Genomic DNA, 25,269 nt, shown 5'->3' with positions numbered 1-25,269 from the left:
AGAGAGGAGAGAGGTGAGGGGATGAGAGAAGAGAGAGGGGGATGCGGGGGGAGAGGGAGAGAGAGAGAGGAGAGAGGTGAGGGGAGAGAGAAGAGAGAGAGAGAGAGAGAGCGACGAGGGGCAGAGAGAGAAGGAGAGGAGAGAGAGACGAGAGCGAATGGAGAGGAGACGCGAGGAGCAGAGAGAGCAGAGAGAGAGCCGGGAGAGAGAGAAAGAGAAGAGAGAGAGACGAAAGAGCGCGCGGAGAGAGAGCAGGCACGCCAGAGAAATATAAAGAGGCTGAGAAAATGAGAGAGGGATAAGAGAGAGTATGAGGAGAGAATGAGCGAGAGAGCGAGAGAATGAGGGAGATAGAGAGATAGAGAGAGCAGAGAGAGAGCGCGCCACCCGATAGGAGGCCAAGGGACGGAGGGCCGGCGAACTTATAAATCATAGGTTTACCCGCGAAGTACTGCCATTTCGGTCTTGCACTCAGTCAATAGATGGTCGCAGGGCTAAACTATTACACACGCGCGCCGCACACACTGGCGCGCTGTGCTGAAGCCTAACAGATCCTCTACGCATCAACATTCGTGGCGCCTTGTTAAACAAGTTTCTGGGTCGTGCGTCTTTAAAGCAGGAAGGGTTCAGTTGGATGATGTAAACTATACATACGCCGTAGTGTCATATTGGTTCAGCAGCAATGCAGCGCAGCATCCCACAGCACGAGTATCCGCGCCTATTATACAGAGTAGCGGCATCCCCCACCCACTACGCCCTCGTAAGGGGTCGTTGTCGTATCAGTACTACAAGATATGTACCCGACGCGTACATATATGTGATACACAAAGACTTGTACTACAGAAGTGTACCCTAAGTCCCTCACCCTAACACAACCCTAACCCTAAAACCTCTACACCCTAAACCCTAAACATATACCTCATATAAAAATATAAACTAATACTAAACAACTAAAACTACCTCGGGAATATCTGTAGTACCTGATACGACAACGACCCCATCTGCCACACCGTTACGCCACGCCCACGCTCACACGCAGGCCCACGCACGCACGCCACTCCCTAAATTGTCTCTGTCTCTCCCTGCTCTCCTTTCGCTCTCCTCTCTCTCTTCCCTCCCTATTTGCTCTTCTCTTCACTCTCGCTCGCTCTTCGATATAATTGAAATTCTCTCTTTCCCTCTCTCTCAGATGCGCGTATCTCTCCGCTCTCGCTATATTTCTTTCCCTCTCATCCTCCTCCGAATCCCCTTATTTCTCTTCCTCTTCTCCAATTCCGTTCCTCCCCTCCTCCTCCCTTCTCCAGCGCTGATTGAACTGTTTCACACACTAACGAAGACGGAAGATTACCCACTCAGCCCCACCCCTAACCCCCTCTTACCCCCACTCAGCCACCCCCTAACCCCTCTGCACCCCACTCAGCCCCAACCCCCAACCCACTCAGCCCCACCCCCCTAACCCCCTCTCACCCCACTCGAGCCCCAACCCCTAACCCTCTCACCCCACTCAGCCCCAACCCCCTAACCCACTCAGCCCCACCCCCTAACCCCCTGCACCCCACTCAGGCCCAACCCCCAACCCACTCAGCCCCACCCCCCAACCCCCTCTCAACCCACTGCAGCCCCAACTCCTAACCCCCTCTCACCCCCACTCAGCTCCCATACCCCTAACCCACTTTCAGCCCCACCCCCTAAACCCCCTCTCATTCCCAGCTCAGCCCTCAACCCCAACCGACTCAGCCCCACCCCCCTAAACCCCCTCTGTACCCCACTGCAGCCACATTCCCCTAACCCCCTCTTGCGCTCCACTCAGCCCCACCCCTAACCCCCTCTTTACCCAACTCAGGCCGCCCAACCCCCTAACCACCATTATTGCCTCCACCCCCTACCCACTCTTTGCCTCCTCAGCCTCCCCCATAACCCTCTCTTGCCCCACTCAGCCCCACCCCTGAACGCCCCCTCTTGCCCCCACCCCCTAACCCCTCTGGCCTCACTAGCTCCCACCCCTAACACCCCCTCTTACCACACTCAGCCCTCACCCCCTAACCCCTCTTGGCCCCACTCAGCCCCACCCCCTAACCCCCTCTTACCCACCTCCCCCAGAAGGAACGCTCCCACGCAACGCCTCAGTTAGCAGCACGGGATAGACACTAGCTCCCAAGACATTACCGGGAAGAGCAGGATAAGAGGGAAAGCACCGTCACTACACCATCATTCATGCCAGAGCCATATATCTCTATATTATATAGATATACGGCTCTGATTCATGCAGCTTATAGGATGCGGCCTCCCAAGGAAAGGACACAATCGATGAAGAATTTATTGAATTGCAGGTTATTAATTTTTTAAGCGAGTTTTTTTTCTGCATTACCCATTTCACTTAATTAATACCAGAAATATCGCCCCTTTATAGTACAAGGGCAGCGAGATAGTGTGCAAAATACGGATACACCGAAAAAGACTTCGCCCACCCCTATCGTATAGTGACCATATACAGTAAAAGCCAAGATCCAAAAAGTGATTTTTTTTCCCCCTCTATCGCACAACCAGACCATGCTTTACCGATCCTTTATTTACAATTCCCTGTGCCGGAATGTCAATGGGTGGGTTCGAAATAAGGTTAAAACTGCCTACGTCAACATACCATTTCTCTTCATTTCATATACCGCAGTCACCTGAGTAGTACTTGACCAGTTCGAAATTACTTTAAGATTTACGTTGAAACAAGTTTTACAAGGTGTGATCAGAGCCGTAGCCTGTGCGGCGGAGGGGCAAGGGGCAGCTGCCCCCTAGATTTGTGCAGTAAAATTAAAATACTACACAGATAAAAAAGGATTTATTTTGTAAATATTTTTTTCGCGTCACTTATCCATAAAGCCTTGTCTCAGACCCCACCCCTCACCACAGCTATGCGACGTCGATCAAGCGCCGCGCCCGTCCCTCCCCATTACACGGCTGAATCATGAGTCATGAAATCTTGCCCCCCACCAGGAATTTGCTCAGCCTACGGTGATTCCTACTGGCCACGCTACGCAGTTACTATTCTAACAGTGGCCTAGTGTATATGAGAGAACGACTAAATTTGAAGGTTGGGTTGTTCTGCAGGCATCTGCAGCTCGAGGATGCCAATCTATTTCGAACGTTGATTTTGTCAGGAGTCTATCAATAGTCTATTGATAGACTCCTGATTTGATGTAATTGTGAAAAGCAGTCTAATAATAGCATCAGCATCTCTCGCGTGAAACAGACGCGTGCCGGGGGCCACGCAGCGGACTCTGTCTCTCCCTCGCAGCCGCTCCGACTCTCTCATTAAGATTCTGACCTTTCGAAAGAATTAATGGCGGAAGGCGTACTTCCGTGAACATGAGCTGCGGCGTATGAACACTGCATGCGTGGGTGTCAATATCTGTACACATGCACGCACACGCACGCACGCACGCGACGCACGCACCGCACGCACGGCACGCACGCACGCCACACACACACACAACACAACACAGATATCGACATAATATATATATTATTTAATATATATAAAATATATACTATATTATATATATATATATAATATACACATCACATCGCCCCTGCTCGAACACGCGCGCACGCACACACGTACACACGCACGCGCGTAGACAGATAGACACGCATGTACGCAAACGTGCGCGCGCACGCACGTAAACACACACGCCACGAACGTAGGCACACACGCCACGCAAAGTGGACAACACACCCACGAAAGGATACAAACACGCCCCAAAGCACAAGGACCACCACACACGCACGAAAGTGGACACACACGCACGAAAGTGGACACACACGCACGAAAGTGGACACACACGCACGAAAGTGGACACACACACGCACGCACGTGAACACAACACGCACGCACACGTACACAACACGCACGCAGATCATACCTGCGCAATGCGCCGCACACGCGCGTATAACTTCCATACACGCGCGCGCACGCACGCACACATATCACCTGACCGTGCAACGCCACTAACACAGCAGTTTACATCAAACAACAACAATAACCAAAAACAACACTGACATCACCTTCGCATGATAACACCGTCACGTCACCCCCGACGTACCCCGTTCAATGACGATCAAGCAACACATGCGGCCGTCTTTCTCACATATATAATCAATGCGAGCTTAATGACCAAGGTAATTCCATCAACGGCCTAATCATTTGCGGCGGCTCTTACTGCACGCGGCACGCCCGCACGCACGCACGCCACGGCACGCACGGCACGCACGCAACATACGAGCGACGGACAGCGAGGAGATGAAGCAAGCGGAGCACGGTGCGGGATGGCTTGGGTGGCTGTGGGAGGCTTGAGCGGAGATGCTGCAGGAGACTGCAGGGAGACTGGGTGGATTGCTAGAGAGCTGCGAGAGTGCTTAGGGAGACTGGGGCGGATGCTGAAGGAGACTGGGCGATGCTGAGCCGAGACTGAGGGATGCTTGAGCAGAGACTGCGATGTGCTGAGAGAGACTGGGGGATGCTGAGGAAGAACTGGGGCATGCCCTGAGGGAGACTGGGAGGCTAGGGAGATCTGGGTGAGGTACTGAGGAGACTGCGGCGATGCTGAGGAGACTGGGGATGCTGAGGAGACTGAAGGGAGACTGGGGTGCTTGCAAGGAGATGGACGATGCTGAGGGAGACTGGAGGATGCTGAGCGCGACTGGGCGGCAATGCTGAAGGAGGAGCTTGGGCGATCCTGAGGTGAGACTGGCGATGCTTGAGGAGGACTGGGGGTGCTGAGGGAGACTGGGCGCGATGCTGAAGGAGACTGGGGCGATGCTGAGGGAGACTGCGGCGATGCTGAAGCGAGACTGGACTATGATGTGAGGGGAGACTGGGGGATGCTGGCGGGACTGGGCGATGCTGAGGAGACTGGGGGATTGCTGAAGGAGACTGGACGATGCTGAGGGAGATGGAAGGATGCTGAGCGGGGACTGGCGCGAGCTGAAGAGAGACGGGCGATGGCCTGAGGAGGACTGGCGATGCAGAGGGAGACTGGGGTGTGAGGGCAGACTGGTGTACATGTGTACAGGCTGCACATTAGTAACAGGTTTTACATGTACAGGGTACATGTGTACAGGTGTACATGTGTAGCAGGTGATTACATGTGTACAGGTGTACATGTGACAGCGCTGTAACATGTGTAACAGGTTTACATGTGTACAGCGTGTTTACATGTGCACAGTGTACATGTGTACAGGTTTACATGTGTACAGGTGTACATGTGTACAGGTGTGCTACAGGCTAACATGTGTACAGTGTGATCGCGTGTACATGTGATCATGTTACACCGGTAACAGGTGTACCATGTGTACATGGTACAGTGTACATGTTACAGGTTTGCAGGTGTACAAATAGTGTACAATGTGTACAGGTTAGTCGAATAGTTTCCCCCTCACTAGTCAGTGTTTGCTGCGTCAACAAGAGGTCTGGTTATAATATACTGCTGCACGTACTTAGCTAGCTGGCAGATGTGTATAGAGCACAGATGTTAATCAACACTCTACTAGCGATGGACAGAATCGTCTACACATTACGGAGAATTGCCGCGCGTGCAATCAGAGAATGCTCACGCGCGCGAGAGAAAGAAGATTACAGGTAATTTACGCTTTCATCTTCCCGGCCCCCTTCCTCTCTCTCTCTCGCTTCTTCTCTCCCTTCTCTCTCTCTCTCTCTCTCTCTCTCTCTCTCTCTCTCTCTCGCTCTCATCTCTCTCTCTTCTCTCTCTCTCTCTCTCTCTCGCTTTCTTCTCTCGCTCTCTCCACTCTCCTCTGATTCAAGACAAATCAACAGCGCTAGCAGGATGTTGATCGTTGCCCTAGGCGACCACAGAGCGCGGCATCTCGATCTTCCGCACGCCAGACGCGAAAAAACAGCGATGCAGAGAAGATTGCAGATGAAGATGAAAGAGGTGCAAGGTCAAGGGCACACAGACGGCAAGTCAAGGGCACACAGACGCAAGTCAAGGCGCACACAGACGCAAGTCAAGGCACGTCATTTACTTACACAGACGCGCATTCACCCCCCCCCCCGGTGAATGCTGTGCACGTGTGTGTGTATGTGCGTGGTTGCGTGCGTGCTGTCGTCGGTGTGTGCGTGCGGTTGTGTGTGTGTGTGTGTGGTGGTGTTGTGTGTGTGTGGTGTGTATGTGCGGCGTGTGGTTGTGCGTGCGTGCGTCCGTGCGTGCTATGCGTGGTAGTGTGTGTGTGTGTGGTGTGTTGTGTGTGTGTGTGTGTTGCGTACGGCTGCGTGCGCTGTGGTGTGTGTTGTGTGTGCGCACGCGCGTCGTTGTGTGTGTATGGTCGACCGTGCCCGGCGTGCCAGGCGTGGGTGCTGGTGTGTGTGTGTGTGTGTGCCGTTGGTGCGCGCGTCGTGTGCGTGCGTTTGGCGTGTGTGCATGTCTGTGGTGTGCGTGTGCTGCATGGTCTGTGTGTAGCTGTGATGTGTGGTGTGCAGGCGGGTGTGTGTGTGGGTCTGTGTGTGTGTGTGTGCTGACCCCGTGGCGTGCTCGTGCGTGCGTGCGTGTGTGTGTGTGTCCTTCGTTAACTGACTCGGCCCCGACCCCAGCTACCGAGAGCTCAATAAATATAGCTCACGCCTACGAGTCTTAACACGCCGAAATGTGACTGCTACACTAGGATCAGGCGAGCGAGGGGAAGGGCGGTGAAGGGCTGGAGCGACTTTCAGCGAGCTAGTGAGGATGCGATTGAATTGTTGATGGATTAATTGATTGAGCTGATTGATTGATTGAATTGAGTGGGTTTGAGTACGATGTGAGGTGAAAAGACGGGAGCGATTGAATTGATTGCATTGATTGACTTGATTTTGAATGTGGCCGTGAGTGACTGATTTGATGGAGTGAGTGACTAAGGGAAGTCCGCCGAGTGAGTGGAGTGAGTGGGTGACCCTGCTGAATAGAGGTGAGCTGCAGTAAGTGAGTGAGGAATGCAGGGCATTTAGTGAGTGAGCGGAATGAGGAACTTTGATTGTGAGCGAGCAAAGCGAGTGAATGAGTGGAGTGATTGATTGATGACTTGGACCAGCAGTGATGATGATCTAAGTTGAGTGATTGAGCTCCGTAGGGAGTGGACTGTGAGTGACCGTGAGTGAGTGAGTGATAGTGAGTGATTGATTGGTCCAGTTTAGGAAGCGTTAGTGAGTGAGTGAGTTAAGTGAGTAAGGGTGAAGTGACGGGAGTAAGGAAGCTGAGTGATTGAGTGAGTCGGGTGAGTGATGAGTGACCGTGATGTGAGTGATAGTGAGTGATGGGAGTGAGTGACGTGAGTGAGTGAGTGAGTGAGTGAGGAATGAAGTGACGTGGAGTAAGCATACAATCCTTTCAAAGACGAACACAATTTTTTCAGATGGTATTCTCAGTTAGTGCTGCATCTGATGGGCATCGAATGTAGGATATAAACATTGAACAAATGCATGCAGTGCCTCTTCGTACACTCAGGATACCACTGCCACAATTCTAGCCCACTATTTTTAAAGTGCGGCGAAGCCTCCGGGGAAAAATCCAGCGCAATGGCAGATTCGTGAACAGCGTTATGATTTGAACGAGGGTGAACTGGGCGCACAATCATCGCGTACTATTTCGCATCAATATTTTATCAAATTTTTCATGAACAATGAAACACGGATTGGATTCTTTTAATACCTTTGCAACTTTATTAGTCCAAAATTTACTACATAGGCATACGAGTAACGTGGCTGCTGTAAAACTGTTAGTAAAAAAGTGTTACAAATTGTTAACGGAAATCTCTTGTGGTAGTTGCAAACTGCATGCAGTGCCCCTTCCCACACTCAGGATAATACCACTCAGGTAGCATTGAGCCAGAGCGAGAGCGCCATCTGTCGGTGGAGTAGGTGGTAGTGGTGAATTGAGCCATTGGAAGCGACGAGCCGCCATCTGTCGTGGAATTTGATACACTAACAGCCTGCACATACCTACTCAAATTACGCCTTACAATCACGCTTTGCCTACACAAAAGTCGACTGCTTTATATTTGTCGCCATAATATCCCGCCTACACAGTCTGCCTACATTAGTCATATTATGTTTACCCTGTCTACATATCTCACCTACACAGTCTTGCCTACATTAGTGCATAGTTATGCTTATCTGTCTACAATATCTCACCTACACAGTCTGCCTACATTAGTCATAATATGCTTATCTGTCTAGCATATCTCACCTACACAGTCTGCCATAACATTAGTCATATATGCCTTATCTGTCTACAATATCATCACCTACACAGTCTGCCTACATTAGTCATAATATGCTTATTCTGCTACATCATCTCACCTACACAGTCTGCCTACATTAGTCATTATATGCTTATCTGTCTTAACATATACTACCATACACAGTCTGTCACATTCAGTAATATTACGCTTATCTGTCTACATATCTCACGACACAGTCTGCATACATTAGTCATATATGCCTGATCTGTCTACAGATCTCACCTACACAAGTCTGCCTACAATAGTCATATGTTTACCTGTCTACATACACAATCTACTGTACACAGTCTGCCACATTATACTGAAACGAACATCATTTTTTCAAAGATGAGAATATTACTTGCGTAAGATTATTCTGTTTCGCATAAAATGTTCAGTCATACAAATGTGGTTTTTGTTAAGCATGGACCAATGCATAGAGGGCGTAGAGAGAAGAGGGGAGAAGAAACAAGGAGAGAGGGTGACAGCGATAGAGACAAGATGGCGTAAGAGTGAACAGAAAGGAGGAAGAGATGAGGAGGCAGAGCAGAACGGGTACATTGCAAAGTGGAGAAAGAAGGGAGAGATGGAGGGAGGGAGCGGAGGAGGGAGAGAGGAGGGAGGGAGGTTAGGGGGTCGAGGAGGGAGGGAGGAGCGGCAGGAGGCGGAGGGAGGAGGGAGGGATTGGAAGGGAGGAAGAGAGAGAGAGAGAGAGAGAGAGAGAGAGAGAGATAGCAACATAGACATACAGAGAGAGATACATACGTCTGTGATGATGGGTGTCTTTTTGGAATCTAACGAGTGGTAGGCGGTGGTGCATGACAGTCCACCGAATCGTGTAGATGTTTTCTCTATGATGTCATCGTCCAAGGTCCTGTAGGTGACACAGTAACACAACCACTAACACACCTCTACACAACAACGACTACATATTACATTATACATACTACGTGACATTGTATTTAACATTATCAAGAGTCCATAATAGAAATAATTAACAAAATTAATAATTATTAATTCTGTTAATTATTTCGATTAGTTTTTAGAGATATAATAATATGTAGTGCTACATATTATTATATCTCTCCAGACCCACGCAAACAATTTCAGTCAGATGCACTGCCAATTAGAAATCGTAGAAGGGTACAAGAGATCATTACGAAGAGTGATTATCAAAGGTAGGCTGGAATGTAAAGATTAGCAAGCAAGCACTTATGCGAGGTCTTGTAAGAAAACAGTAGAGCGCAGCACGGACATTTTAAACTTGTGCTAATCCAGACGAGACCTTAAAGGTTTCCAGCCAAGGGCTACAGACTGAGGGTGTTTCTTATTTATTCATTTAAAAGCAAAAGGATTGTAATATCTTCTAAACGACATATAGTTTCAGTTATAATATAGATAAATTTGCCCTAAACTGAATATCGTTCGGTTAAATAGCATTTAGGTATAAATATAACTGCACTTTTGTGATTAGCCCTCGGTCTGTAACGTGCAAAATAAATTGTCAAATACGCAACTTTTTCGGGGTGGCAGCACGGTCGCGGGTGTCATGGCGCCGTTCAAATTTTGTAGCGTTGATGTGTAATTAATTATAACAATTAAATTAGGTATCTGGTAACAAATACGTGTGGGTATAGACGATTTGTTATACAGTAAGTACAGATGTATGCAGTAAAATCCTAGAGGCTACTGTTGTGGTTTTGCACAACTTATCAGATTGTGCGCATTGAGTGGCGCCACCGTCGTTGTAATGAAACTGTAGTCGTTAGTTTTAAAACATTTTTAAAAAATATTTTTAATGGTGATTGAACCATGAAACTTTTTATATAGCGTAATTATAACCTAAATTAGTTGAAAATACCCCTAGAACCTAGTGTAAACTCTCCCTTTAACATCGCCATTGTGAAAATGTTCCTGTATTTACTGATAAGTATATCCTGTATCTATATACCTATAAGTATATCAATACATCCTGTATTTGAATCCATCATGTGCATTTCTTCCCCAAACTGGCCATTACCTCCTTTGTCTAATTTCCCCTCAGAAGAAACCCTGTACTATGCTTCATTACTTGTATCACTACTATAGATAACTATTTGTATCGACAGCTTCAAGTAAAATACGCATGCGATGTGGTTGCGATGTAAATACCTCGCTATGAGAGCGTATATAAAATGATTAGTTGTGTCATTTATACAATCAGACCATTTGTTCTATGTCGACAGCTACTGTCAAGCGATCGATCGGTAGACTGGTTCGTGGCCCCATTGTTTTTAACAATGTTTGTACTGGCATAGGGTCTAGCGTGCTTAGAGCGTGCAGAGCGTCTACTTGCACTAGCGCGTCTATTAAACAGGGAAAGCTTGTTTGATGGCAATGAGTTATATATTTAGCTCTTTGGATCTTGGTTGAGAGAAGCTGCCGCCGGGGACTATAGTAAAATCGATGGGAGGATGGGAAATTGGGACGGTGAGGGACGTGGAAAATAACTAGTCCGCAGGACTAACGGCTATGGGGCATTTACTAGTCCTTCTTAATTTTTAGTAGTCTCAGACTAACGGACTAGCATTAGTGTCAAACCCTAAATGCAATGCAATGAAATGCAGTGTAATGCAATGAAATGCAGTGTAATGCAATGCAATGTAATCTAATCTAATCTAATGTAACGTAATATTAATTTACCTTGATCGCGCACTCAGCTGGCACAAGTTTGTCTGGCAACTTGCCACCGTAGGCATGCAGAATGACCGCTTCTTTGCCAGTGCTGACCTGCCCGCTGACCGACTCCAGGATCTCATTGTTGATGAGTTTGTAGATCTGTAGGCGAGTCTTCGGATCCAGCGCTTGTTCAGCCGTCGACTTCTCCTTCTTGTCATGGATTCGTGCCTGTCTCTTCTGCTCCGACATACTGTGGACCTTCAGCTGGTTATAAACCTGCAAATCACCACGTGCACATTCATATATATTCAAAATGCTATTTAATTTAATGGCTGCAATAGCAGAAAAATTAGTGCTCAGAGTCATTTATCAGCAGCATTTATTATAAGGAACAGTACATATTTGGTATAATACACTATTACATGGATATTACATTGTTATACATAAATTGGTTTATACCATACATAGACCCCACCACACGCAGGTAATTGGAAAAAAAGCATGCAAGCTGGACATGTGCGACAAAGCGTTTGCTATTCTGGCCTACGTGGTTAGGAAACTTCATTTCGACGTCGATGTCATCCCCCGTGTCAAAGTGCGGTCCAAACTCCATCATCTTCGACGCATTCTTCCGAGCCGAGATGGCCGGGTCGTGCTTCGTTATGATGTTCTTGCCCTTGCCGCTTATCCCGCCCTTCCCGATCGTGCGACAGTCTTCGTTGATGACAGCCTCGGGGGCGTCTTCATCGAAATCCTCCGACTCAGAACTGCTGTCGTCAAACAGGTCCGGGTGAGTCAGCCGGTAGTTTGCGAACGACAGCGTGATCTTACGTCCTCGATTATACGAGGCTTCTTTCTTCTGTAACTCGACGTCGTGCTCCTTGTCATACTCCAACCTGGGAACAGACGCGCACGCGGTTAGACGCATGTCTATACAGGGTTTCTTATACATAAGAGGCACAGTGGCGCACCACTGTTGTGAAAATGTTCCTGTATTTACTGATAAGTATATCCTGTATCTATATACCTATAAGTATATCAATACATCCTGTATTTGAATCCATCATGCGTTTTTTTCCCAAACTGGCAATTTTCCTCCTTTTGTCTAATTTTCCCTCAGAAGAAACCCTGCTATACTAGCACGAACCACCCGTGAAGATCGGGATGACATGGAAAAGCAGGAAGTCTGGGGTCAATACTAATTTGACAACTTGTTCAAGACCCTGTTATAGTGTTATACTTGTAGATTATCATCATTATCACGCTACACCTAACTATTGCCCTCATCTAACGAAATCCTATGCTCACCATTAAAATCTAGGGTTCTAAAGTTGGATTGAATAAGAGATGCGATTGAAGAACTTACTTCGGGAGTCGAACGATATGACGATAAAGAACGGATCAAGAACACAATTACAAATCCATTGTCAAATGATTTAGGTGTTGAATATTCGATAGCAAGCTGTGAAATTATCAAAGCAATAATACTTACTGCAGCATTTGTGCGAGCAGCATGTCGCTGTCTGTCTCTCGTTGTTCCTCGACGTTTTGCTCCTCACTCAATGCGCACTGCTCCTGTGAAGCACCCACTTGTGAGGCGATTCCAGGTTGGCTCGTCGGTGTGTAGCTTTTCTCTTCCTGTAATTCTTGGGCCAGTTGTTCTGACATAACATCCGACAGAGTTGGAAAGGAATTCGCGTACGCCGCTTCAGGTTGGTCTGAAATCGGCGAACTCCATGGATGTTGTTTACGAAGCCAAGGGTTTGTCGGCTGCACTTCTGTAGCAGCGTTTTCTAAACTAGCAGACATATTAATTATTATTATATAACAGATAGAAATAACTTAAACGGGTTATAGTCAGGCAACACTGCCGCTATATTCTGTGTGTATTCGACGGGCTCTTTCCGTCAGAATTATATGTGAGTGATAGTATTACTAATATTTATACTAATATTAATAATATTGCAGCGTTGCACCACTTCACAAACATGAATGAAATCCTTCTTGCTATGCTCTCGCCATCTGGCGGTTACTGTTTGTAACTATATATTTTTATTTCGTATCTACTATTTCACAATGGCTAATTAGGTATAATCGCATGACATTTGTGGATATTATCATAAATAAAACAGCGATCACAAATAACACAAACGGTTATTAAATTAGCTTACGAAACTTTTTACGATTTATTGTTATGGTTTCTCCCCATAGATGGCAGCAGGTAGATCACTCGCCAAGTTGGTGGTTTATTTACGTTGTATTGGTCATTATTTCCATATTATGTTATTTCACAAATTATTTGGCAAATATCATGAGAATTTCTCCAGTTATAAGTCACAGTACTAGATCAATATCACATTCATGGTCTCGTGTTTCTCTATAGAATTTATAACGTCGCAATATATGAGGGGGCAGCCAGAAACAGATCAGTAATAGTATGTTCTCCTCTCAATGGGGCAATAACGGGGCAACGTTACGTAATTCGTACGCTCAGTGACGCAGATAAGGTCTATGACGTATGTCCCCCTGACCTCTGTTTGACCTGGCTCGTTTAGCTATTTCTGACTAATATATGTATATATATATATATATATATATATAATATATATAGGGTTAGTCAGAAATAGCTAAACGAGCCAGGTCAAACAGAGGTCAGGGGGACATACGGTCCTCCCTACGACCCCCAGACCCCCAGGGAACCCCCAGGGGGACCCTACGAGCCTCAGTGACCCACTGACACTGTACAGCAGAAACTGTGTACTGCGTTCTGCGTACTGTGGCTCATAGGGTCTATATGTCCCCCAGGGTACTGCCGGAACGTACCCTGGTAACTAGCTCTAGTAACTATAGCCCGCGTACAGTTGCGGCGGAGCGGAGGGCTATAGTACTAGAGCTACCTGGTAACTATCTAGCTGATATGGTTATGGTTAGGGTTAGGGAGTAGGCGTAGGCGACTCCCTAGACTTGTTAACTTAATGGAGTAGGCGAGGTACGGTCCGACATATTATAGATAGTAGTATTTAGTACCAGGGTACGTTCCTGCAGTACCCTGGGGGACATAGACCCTCTCAGCCGTACTGTGTGTAGTCTGCAATCCTACTAACACTATATATGGACACATATATAACCATCATATATATGTTCTTGTTAATACTGTTGATGCTAATTAATAATAGTAGTTGGTATCATGAACTTAGATGACATGACATATAGTCATCAGGACAGGAGTGTATAATCACATTTGTTATTATACGCTCCTGCATCACAGACACAGGCACTTGGGACAGCGTCAGTATAAACTGAAAATAATATGAACACGGCACATTCACAAAAAGTACCCCTTTATTACACTTCCACTACTGTGTCACTGTATATCAACTTAATTGCTTTCACAAAAACTGATGTAGAACTAGCCGCTCCCGCCACTCGCCGTTGCGAGTGTGATGCATTGCTAACAATAACATATACTGATATATATAGCATATATCGACTATATATACTGATATATATAGTTTCTATATATTTGTTCAATATTTCCATGTCTTTCTGTGAGTTTGTTCACAGTAGTATGCATGTGGTGAGATTGTCTTGTAGAATAGCATATGAATGACATTTATGTGGAATTGTTATGTGGTAGATAGCATAGCACATGTACAATAAAACTTTGGTAGTAAATACATCTTGTGTTTATTTACCATCATATTATTATTGAGACTGCCCAAGTGCTTGCACTAAACACACCAGACAAAAGGGCTGGTATATGACCTTATACCCTGCAGGCCAGTGAACATTCTAGGTTAGTTTCTAGGTCCACCAGACTGCAAGACTAACAATTCATATAGCCTGACAGGCTGACACCCATCAATAGGTAAATCTTCTACCTCCTTTGAAAAAAGTGGAACTGCTACATGTATCTCAAATAGTTATCTTATGATATTTAACTTGATTTAATTGTATTAACTTTAAAGCGTCTTTCCCCCCGAAATCCGCATTGTATGTAATCGATGCAGTGTTTTGTGCATGAAATATTTTGATCCGATTTACTCAACACAAAAACTGCTTTGTCCAAAACCTTTGTTCTGATGTTTACATCAGCAAAAGCATCCCTCATACTGTTTCTGTACAACCTACGCACACTCAAGTAACGGATTCAAGCAATGATCTTCCAATTATGGCCATAATCCTTTGGTCAGATAGATCAGATTAATCCCGATCAGCCCCAATCTTCTGATTGAGGTGTTTGGGAGGGGATGTGCCGGTTGGCGGGCTAGTAGGCATACGTGATAGATAGTGAGAGTGAGAATGAGAGACCAATAAAGACCAATAATTAAGCTAAATTTTACTGGATATAATGGTGAGAGCAGGATTGGCAATAATTCTCATTTAACTTCTAATTATGGATTAATAGAATATTAATAATAATGTTGTTGTTGTTCTTCTTCTCCTTTTTAGCTCATCTGACATAGTCAGATGCAGCTTGTAGAATCGCATGATCGTCCGTCCGTCCGTCCTGCAGCTTGTAGAATCGCATGATCGTCCGTCCGTCCGTCCGTCCGGTCGTCCGTCAACAGTTGGGCACAAATCTTAACCGCTCGACGTACGGTCACGAATCGGCACATTGGGGGGATCGTCCAAACGAGTTGGGCTGTCGAAGCTGGGGGTCAATAAGGTCAAAGGCAAGAGGTGTAAAAGAAGGGGAACATTCACTCCTTAACTTAAGGTATAGGGAGGAAATGCAGAATGTGCGGCACAAATTCTAAACGGGCTCGACCTAGCTCGTGATAGTCGGTGTATAGCATCATGGTAGGAAAAGCATCACTTGGTCCGAAATTGGAGGTCACAGGTCAAAGTCAATGGGCACAGGGCAGATTTTAGACATTTTCTGAGGACATGGTCTGACGGAGGCAATTGAAAAAACTTTTTTGTTTCAGCGGTGACCTAGGCATTTTTATGGCATATTGAAAGGACCATGATTGACTTTCTGCTGACATGCGAAGAGTAAGTGTCAGATAACCTTTTGACCCTCAAGAGAGGGTTAAACATGGATTTGTTGACTGTCTGTTAGAAAGAATTTGACTGCCGGGTTGCTAGTAGAATCTATACATGCCTGGATGTATGAGGCTACAATGTCACAGTGAAATTTCAAAAGCTAAATTTGGTTAAAGAAGTTTTATGCTCCTTAAATCGTATAATTTATATGGCATTCTGTAGGTGTCAGTATGTTACATGTAACGTATGCCACTGCAGTGGCTACTGCCAGTGCATGTGTTGTGGTACTGTGGAGTTTTGCCTTAATTGGTTACAGGTGGCAGCTCTCTATTGCGCAGCTGTAGGCTTGCGTAGGTAAATGGATGAGTGCTTACCTATTCTGTCTTGCAGATAGTTGTTGCTACTATACGTATGATGGGAGCTTCCATCTTTAATCTGAAGACACTTAAACGTACGCGCCATCTCGTGGCAACTTTCATAACGATCCCAACGAACATTCTTTTGAGAGAAGGTTCCTGATACCATCCCTGTGCATTCCACTGTTGTCCGCGTGTATGTGAACACATTTGGGACTAACAGGGTTTACTAGAATCCCACCACTCCACCACAGAGTCACCGCAGTAGACGTTAGATGAGCGCTGTCGCTCTGCGGCACTTGTTCTTCATCATCATGCATCATGTTATTATTATTATTATTGTAGGTATGGCACTGAGTTAAAACATCATCATGGAGCGAAGCACAAAATCAGAACTTGTTCAGCAAGTAGAAACACAAAGAGAGCAGCTGAAGAAGTATGAGAACAAACTAAGAGGTAATTAATTTTCTAGGTAACTAATTTGGGTAAACTCATGTAATTTCACTATGTACACATGTACTTGTCATTATTATATATATAGTTACTTAATGCTCTACAACAAACATAATGGTTGGTATTCTATATTGTAGACTATATTTTAGATATTATTAAAAGCTTACCAGCTATTGATGACTTTTGATATCTGAAATGCACTCGTCTGTGAATGAATCCAGTAGTTTCCAAATACTGTCGTCTTTATGGGTTCAATAAGTTTGACAGTTCATATGAGTGTCAATGTATTCCCAGATGTCGTACGGGCATACAAAAGCCTCCAAAAAGAGAAGGTGGCTCTAGAGGAAAGCCTCACAGCTCTGAGTAGCTCTGGCCCGTACCTGGAGTCTAAGCCTGGCAATGAAGATTCGCCCAGCCAGACAGAACCCAGCCGCAATGAGGATGATGCTGACAATGCTGGGGAGGACGAAAACAGGAGTGTTTCTGTTGACCCACTACAGGTAATCTTTTGTCATGTGTAGGCGTTGCCCAATCATAGAAGTTTGCATTTAATAATCACTTAGTGTAAAACCTACTTGAATTTACTCATTACCTATTTTATTTTATGTTTATTTTTTATTGCTTATTCTTAATCTCACATATCATTGTGTGTATGCAATTTTACGTGTGGGGTTAATCGAAGGGTTTCAATTTCAGTAAAACTTGAAGCACTGTTAGGTGCTTCTCACTGTAGTGGCATTTTGAGATGGTGTGTATTAAAGGGTGTGTTATTAACTTCATCTAACATATTTAAGGTGGAGCAGTCAGCCACAGATACCAATGCTATGCAGTTAAAAGAGAAACTCGCCACTCTGACCAGTGCCTTGGCTACAGTCACACAAGAGAAGTCTAGAATGGAAAACAACTATCAAGCTGACAAGAAAAAGCTCAAGGTTATATCTAAAATTTAATTGTGTAGTTGATCATGAACTAAATGATATCTGTGTACATTTGATGGGGGATGCTGAATATTGCACACTGTGGGTTCTTAGTATGAATGGTAACCATTTGAGATAACTACTGATTTGTTTATTACAGCAAGAGCTTGATGAATTAACTGACTGTATGGTGCAGCAGAAAGAAGAGTATGAGAAACAGATAAATATTTTGAACAACAGAGTAAAAGAGGTACATGATTCTTATATCGTATATCATCTTCTGTGGCAACATGTTCGTTCATTTATACAGGAAGTTTTGTGTGCAATGTACAACAAATTTTGTGTAAACTTATAAAGTTATATTGTAACTACTTGTACTTATAATAAGATTATAATCCTCCATAATTATTGCAGTGTATATAGTTACAATTTTTTTACTAGATTTACAAGTTATCAAGTAGGTAAACAGTTTGCACTTGCATTAGTTCCTTGTGCATCTAGGTATAACTCATGCGGAATCAATTAGGTAGATGTACGTTATGATATATATTTACATATATATATATATGCGTAAATATATATATTTATATATGCATTTTAATGGCACAAGTTATCAGTGGCTTTCATCAGGTTAGCAGATTTGTCATCAAAGGCATTTCGATCTTACATTTTAGTTGACCACAACATTACGAACACAGCAATCAGACAGAGATAAAGAACAGATAGACCATTCCATGATGTTGCGGGAAATGCAGAAACTATTAGCCAATGAGAGAATTCTGAAGGAGAACCTGGAGCACCAGGTAACTACTCCACACTATTTCCCCAAGATATTATTTATGTTTCTAATATTATATATTGTTTATTATATGTAGCATACACCAACATTACCAATGTGTATCATGTGTGTCAAACGCTTGTAATAACACTCATAGTGTAACATATACCAAAATATATAACTTGTCAATAAAACTATCATATGATACATATAAGTCTATATAAGTTTCTATAAGTCTATATATAAGTCTATATAAGACTATATAAAAGACTTAAAGCAGTGCGGAAAGTAGTCACAAAGTACATGTTCGTTTGTGTGTGCATTTGTTCCTCTGGCTATATATCTGTTGCTCATCTGCAGCTGGAGCAGGCGCACACTAAGCTCGTTACCACGGAGACGATGTTGGAGCAGTCGAAGCAGCAAGAGGAGAAGGTGCGCATTCTCAGTGGCGACCTTGAGAAGGTGCGGCAGCGGCTCAACTCCTCTGAGGAACGCGCGAAAAAGCCGTCACCGCTCATGCTCGAGCTACAGCGGGAGATGGCCGAACTGAAGGTTTGTGTGCTCCTCGAGACCTGCTCCCGTCAATTCCCGTTTACTATCTGTTTATTTCCACTACCAGAGTTTTATTTCTGTTGGTTTTTTTTTTGTTTTTTTTTGGTTAATTGAGCTTATTTTGCTTATGAATTATTGCTATTGCATGACTGTGGATTTCTAGTGGTACTTTCGTAAATCCAAGTTTTTAGTTATTCTTTCGCATAGTGGTAGCACTACTTATTTACTGGTGCTTGCCAGGTGTAGAAGAATGGGTCTTACTACTACCTATTACTAGTTATTACTAGTGTCACCTACTAGTTTATTACACATCTCAGTTAATAGCTTCATCTTGTTTTGCTGCTCTACGACTTGTTGTCGCTTGTTGACGACTTTGTTGACTTTGTTGTCGCTCATGCGCTGTCTCACTCGTACATAATACTCATACATCTTAGATAATAATTTTGTCACGTCCACTCTATAACACTTTACTTACTAGTTTATTACTAGTGTCACCTACTAGTTTATTACAGATAATAGTTTTGTCTTGTCTCGCTGCTCTGCGACGTGTCGCTCAAGCGCTCGTCTCGCTCTCTGCGTGCGGGCGCAGCACTGCATCAGCATGCAGTGTCACCTACTAGTTTATTATAGTTATACTACCATACTTACGCGTGTATACGTCGCATTCATGTAAAGTCGCACCCCATATTTTGCCTTGAAAAGTTGGCACAAACATTAGTACATTAAAAAGATTTCTTACCCTCGTGTACAAGTCGTACCCCTGATTTTTTTATTGAAGTTGTGTACAAAAAAGTGTGACTTATATACGAGTAAATACGGTAGATAAGATAGAGATAGTAGAGTAAATAAGGCTGAGATAGTAGAGTAGCTAAGACAGAGATAGTAAGAGTAGATAAGATAGAGATAGTAGAGTAGATAAGACTGAGGGATAGCATTTGAGACTGCGAGGCAGGAGACTGTGGGGCAGGAGACTGTGGGGCAGGAGACTGTGGGGCAGGAGATGAGACTGGGGTTGGTGATCACACTGATACGTAGTAGATGAGACTGAGCTCAAGACTGTCTCGTCTCGCTCGCAGGCGCAGCACCGCATCACCATGTTCACCATTATACCATTAATAATCGTTAGCCGTTAACATTAATCGTTCACATTAGTTTCATCTTGTCTCGTCTCGCTCGCAGGCGCAGCACCGCATCACCATGCAGCGGGAGCAGCAGCGTGCGAACGAGGCCGAGCAGCGGCTGGGCGTCGTCGCCGCGCAGTCCGAGACGCGCGTCTCCAGTCTCGAGACGCGGTTGTCTGAGCTGTCGGACATCGTCGGCGGCTACGACCGCGACCGCCAGCACGACCAGGCCGCCATCCACAAGCTGAAGGAGCGCATCTCACAGCTGGACCTCGGTAAGAGAGAGCGCGCGTGAGGGTGGAGTTGGCGACGACGGTTGGGGGAGGGGCAGGCAGGAAATCGATATATTTTAATTTGTTTTTATTTAATGTTTATTGTGTCTATCGTTTATTGTTTATTTATTTATATTTATTTTATTTCCATATGTTTATGCTAGGGGGGAAGGGCTGGCTGGAATCGGAGATATCGACCGAAATTTCGGAAGCCGTTTCTGGGAATTCACCCCACCCTGCAAAAAAAAATTCAGCTTTTGCAAAGCAAGCCTATTTAAAACAACTGCCATTCTCAGCAGTGCAGAGACACAGCGGTGGTAATCTCCTAGCTTAGTTACGTCGTCCTCTGTATGCGGCTGTGCTGTGGGTGATCTGTCTCTCTCTCTCTCTCCATACAGAGAACTCCGCACTCGCGCGCCGAGTCACGCAGACGGACGCGTCGGACGACGACGACGCGTCGAACCTCGACGTGAACGCGCTCATCGAGAGGATCGCCAAGCTGAAGGGCATGCTGAAACAAGCGAACGCGCGATCGGAGCGACCGGTCAACCTGAGCGGTGAGCGCAGTCCGCGTGCGAGGTCGAGTTCTCCTCGCGGATGGCGTCGGCCATTTTAATTGTCGTTCAGTGTGAACGTACGAAGAGCTAATAATACCGAATATATTGGTAAATTGGCCAAAGAGGTGTTGTTAGCTCATAAATTTATCTACACAGTGTATACGTATAGAGCTCAACGTGTGTGTATCCGTAAGATATGCTCATCCCATTAGCATAAAACTGGCCATGACGTATGTTTAACAATCTTATCTCGAGAATGAGAGCTGTTATAAAACCCCAGCAGGATCATGTGACAAAATTATATGAATGCTCTGTGCCTGTATTCAGTTAATTAATTATCATTAAGCTTACATGATGATTGATAAGTAAATGGATGCAAATGGACATTTGAACTGTTTTTCTTTTTAAATCTTCCCTAACTATGACTATTCCCAACCATTTGCTAGCTGCTGTACTAGTTGATGTTATATACAGTCAACCTCGCTTAATTTGTCATCACTTTATTCGTAGAATTACCTAATTCGTACAAAAACGTGGTCCCAATATTTCTTTTCTTTATTCCCTTTAATTTCTGTTGTATAATTCATATTCTGTAATTCGTAATTCGTACAAAATTCTCTGGTCCAATTAACATTATTCAATTCAAAATGACACGCGTAATTCGTAGGGGATGTTTGTTTATGCAAGCAACATTTGTAATTCATTTATTGGGAAAGAATCCTAAGTGTCTATTTAAAAATCACCAAACATAAGTACATTGCACAAACAGATCTTTTTATTACAATGTTAACTTTCATTCATAAATCGTTGTTTACACGAATTATCTATCTATTTTTGTGGTTTCTACGGATTAAATAGAATTCGTGGAAAATACGAATTAAGTCTAATTTGTTGATTACATAACTCGTAGAAAATGCAGTGGTCCCGTCTGATACGAATTAAGCGAGGTTGACTATATTGCCATCACATATTTTTCCTAGAAGTCTGTTTTCTCACGTTAAATATATCTTTCCTATAAAGTATCACTGAACGAGAAATGATTCGTAGCATTTTGCTTGTCTCGTTATTTTATCTGTTGAGTCTCTTGTCACATTCGTAGAAGTGCTTGGAGCTGACAGCGACCATGGAGAACTGGGTGGCAGCGATTGGGAGAGCATTCATTCCAACTGCCAGCAGGAGTACAGACAGCTGAAGGAAGAATTTGAGCGTTACAAGCTCAGGGCTCAATCCGTACTGAAGAACAAGAGGGCAAGTGTAAAAAAATAAGCTATGCTAAAGCCACAAATAAGCATAAACCCAACCTGATACCATCGAATGAAAACATTCCATAATTAACCCATTAACCCTGTAACCAGTTACCTACCAACTAAGTCGCAGTTGGTAGTCATTATTGGTAGTACGCTTGGTGCATTTTCGGAACTGGTGACATCAGTTATATTGTGTCATCATTATATTTATGTATTCTAGAATACTAGCATCGGATGTATGGGTGTTGGTCAAGCTTAGATGAAGCTTGTAATTTTCATGTTTAAGTTATCAAGCAGCATATTGTGCAGTGAGCATCACATTGCTCTGTAAGTGTGATAATTTCATCGACAGTACTCTACAGACTTCATAGTACTACACATCACTCTGTACTACGGGTTCAAACTATTCGAAGTGTATCAGCCATAATTCATAGCCAATTGATTCGTATCGCTTGTCAAGTGATTAATCGATCTCTAGACTTGCTCCCAGCCCAACCCTTCTGAATTTGTATTCGAAACGAGTTAACGAAGTTAAACGAAGCTCAACGTTGAACGAGCTAACTCGTTCGCCCACGCCATCTAAGCGCAGATTCTTCGTTCGTTCCAGGACTCGAACGCGAACAAGGAAACGACGGCGCTGCGAGCGCAGATCTCCGAGCTGAAGGAGCGCGTGCACGCGTGCACGCGCGACTGCGATGCCAAGCTGCATCAGAGCGATGTCGCCTGCGAGCGCCTGCGCGCGTCCGCCGCCGCCGCCGCCTCCGCGCACGCCGACAAACTTCGCGCGGCGGAGACCTCGTACGCGCGCCGCACCGCCGAACTCGAAGACGAGATGTCGCGGCAGCGCGAGCGCACCCTCGCACTGCTCGCCGAGAAAGACGACGAACTCGCCGCCGCGCGTCGCCGCGTTGCCGCCGCCGACGACGACGACGTGCCGGCGTCGCCGAGCGGGGACCTTGCCGCGCTTCGGCTCGACGGCCCGCTGCTGCTTTTCAGCGAGGAGGCGGCACGGCGCGACGTCGAGATCGGCGCGCTGCGCGAGGCGAAGCGTCGCCTAGAGAGGGCGCTGCATGAGCTTCGGCGCGAGGCGGCGGCCGACGGCGAGCGGCGGCGCGAGGAGGCTGAGCTTCTCGTCGAACGTCTGCGCGGCGCGGAGGAGCGCGCGCGTTGCCGCGGCGACGCCAGCCTCGAGTACCTCAAGAACGTCGTCTATAGTTTCATGGTGAGCGGCGATGCCGCGGACCGTCGCCACATGCTCAACGCGATCGCGACCGTGCTGGAGTTCAGCGTCCGCGAGCGCGACGCCGCGCTGCACGCGCTCGCCGCGGGTTGGTGGGGCGCGACGACCGGCACGCCATCTAGTGGCAAGCGATAGAACCACGGGCTGGTGATGGGTTGACGGCTACTGCGCCCTCTAGTGGCAAGCGGTAGAATTATGAGCTGGTGAGGGATTGACGATTAGCACACCCTCTAGTGACAAGGGGTAGAACCATGGGCTGGTGGGGCGCGACGACCGACGCGCCCTCTACTGGCAAGCGGTAGAACTGCGGGCTGGTGGGGCGCGACGACCGGCACGCTATCTAGTGGCAAGCGGTAAAATTATGAGCTGGTGAGCAGCGACGACTGGCATGCCCTCTACTGGCAAGCGGTAGAATAATGGGCTAGTGGGGCTTGACGACCAGCACGCCCTCTGCTGGCAAGCGGTAGAATAATGGGCTGGTGAGGGATTGATGGCTACTGCGCCCTCTAGTGGCAAGCAGTATAATTATAGACTGGTGGGTCTCGACAATTAGCATGCAATCTAGTAGCAAGCGGTAGAACTATGGGTTGGTTGGGTTCCACAACTAGCACGCCCTATAGTGACAGGTGCTAGAGTTAGAGGGTGGTGAGAGCTACTTCACCATCTAGGGATATGAGCATATTTATTATTTATGACCAAAAGTATGCATGTACTTTGCATGAGTATACATATGGTCACTCGGAGGTAAATGTCGACGCACAAGTAAACGTGAAAACTCGAATGTCACTGAATTCTAAGTCATTGTGTCATGTAAACGTAATTCAAAATGTTCCTGTAGCAGAGGTTACAGGGACTGTGGACAAGGACATTGATTCTCAGTGGCTTGCAGAGTCTGTCTAGTATAATTGTCTATACATTATACAACTGGCTCGTAACTAATACAATTCGCAAGTGTTTGTTGTAGTTTCAAAGTAAGCTACAAATATTTTGGCTGGGTAAGCTGTCAAATAATATGGGAACAACAAGTGATAGAGATTATGAAGGAATCTGGATATCTATTGGACTGGGTGGTTTTATTTTTTTAATGTATACATCATTAGCATGAAGGTACTTCCAATCCAATACACGCTCAATCCAAATGTATATTTCGAATAACTAAAAATTATAACTGCCAAAAACGTGCACGTATACGATATTGAGCAGTTACATGGCAAATTGCTTGACTGTATATCTATATAAGTCTGTATACGTCTATAATATTTCCATTTTATTTTTAAATGGTTAATAAAACGACTAACATCCACATTTTCTATTTTGAAATTTATATACCAAGTTGCATGTATGATTCGTTAAAACGAAAATTATATCGACAATTATTAGAAAAAAATATTTCTTTAGGTTTAGAAAATTCCCATTGCCAAAGAGTGTTGGCTGATACTCTCTTTTGCCTATTATTAGTAATAATTAGTATTAAATGATGTCTACTGATAGAATGTTATCATATAAATCTATGCTAGGATAACTCCTCTTCATTTTAAATGCGTAATCTTTGGAAAATACGATTTATCTCTGGAGATATTGCGCATGCGCACGCACCGTGTTAGGCGTGCAGTGCCGTCTGAGAAAAACTTCATAATATAGCTTGCTAAGGGAGAGAGGGGATGGGAGACTGCTGAGGAAAGGCGGCAGGGAAGATAGCTGGGGCGGTAGAAGAAGACGGAGGCTGAGCGATGGACAGGGGAGGCAAGGGGAAAGACGCGAGGGCATACACTAGGTGTTTTGTACCCTACATGTTAGGGCGCACTCCTAATTATGAAAACAGGTCTACTGATAGAAGTTTATTACGGAAATCTATGCTCAGATA

The 25,269-nt window shown here is 45.3% G+C and overlaps 2 protein-coding genes across 2 annotated transcripts in view; one reads left to right on the top strand and one right to left on the bottom strand.

The window, feature by feature from the left end:
- The window catches only part of LOC106813887 (serine/threonine-protein kinase RIO3-like), a 17,762-nt gene extending 4,822 nt beyond the window's left edge, over nucleotides 1-12,940 (bottom strand). The window contains exons 1-3 of the mRNA XM_014818132.1: nucleotides 12,416-12,940; nucleotides 11,471-11,819; nucleotides 10,948-11,199 (exon numbers count right to left, since the gene is read on the bottom strand). Of these exons, the coding sequence (XP_014673618.1) occupies nucleotides 10,948-11,199; nucleotides 11,471-11,819; nucleotides 12,416-12,732 (918 nt within the window). The 5' untranslated portion in view covers nucleotides 12,733-12,940. The remainder of the gene's footprint in view (nucleotides 1-10,947; nucleotides 11,200-11,470; nucleotides 11,820-12,415) is intronic.
- Nucleotides 12,941-13,982: 1,042 nt separating this feature from the next.
- On the top strand, nucleotides 13,983-24,710 carry LOC106813884 (GRIP and coiled-coil domain-containing protein 1-like). Its single transcript, XM_014818128.1, has 11 exons — nucleotides 13,983-14,791; nucleotides 16,614-16,724; nucleotides 17,016-17,221; nucleotides 17,516-17,653; nucleotides 17,799-17,888; nucleotides 18,313-18,441; nucleotides 18,777-18,968; nucleotides 20,148-20,364; nucleotides 20,760-20,918; nucleotides 22,018-22,166; nucleotides 22,773-24,710. Exons 2-11 carry the CDS (start codon nucleotides 16,640-16,642, stop codon nucleotides 23,538-23,540), a joined length of 2,133 nt encoding a protein of 710 aa, XP_014673614.1. The 5' UTR covers nucleotides 13,983-14,791; nucleotides 16,614-16,639; the 3' UTR covers nucleotides 23,541-24,710.
- Nucleotides 24,711-25,269: the final 559 nt, after the last annotated feature.

The sequence above is a fragment of the Priapulus caudatus genome, unplaced genomic scaffold (assembly GCF_000485595.1).
Source record: "Priapulus caudatus unplaced genomic scaffold, Priapulus_caudatus-5.0.1 Scaffold839, whole genome shotgun sequence".
Classification (NCBI taxonomy): domain Eukaryota; kingdom Metazoa; phylum Priapulida; class Priapulimorpha; order Priapulimorphida; family Priapulidae; genus Priapulus; species Priapulus caudatus.
This window is presented reverse-complemented; position numbering and strand designations above follow the sequence as displayed.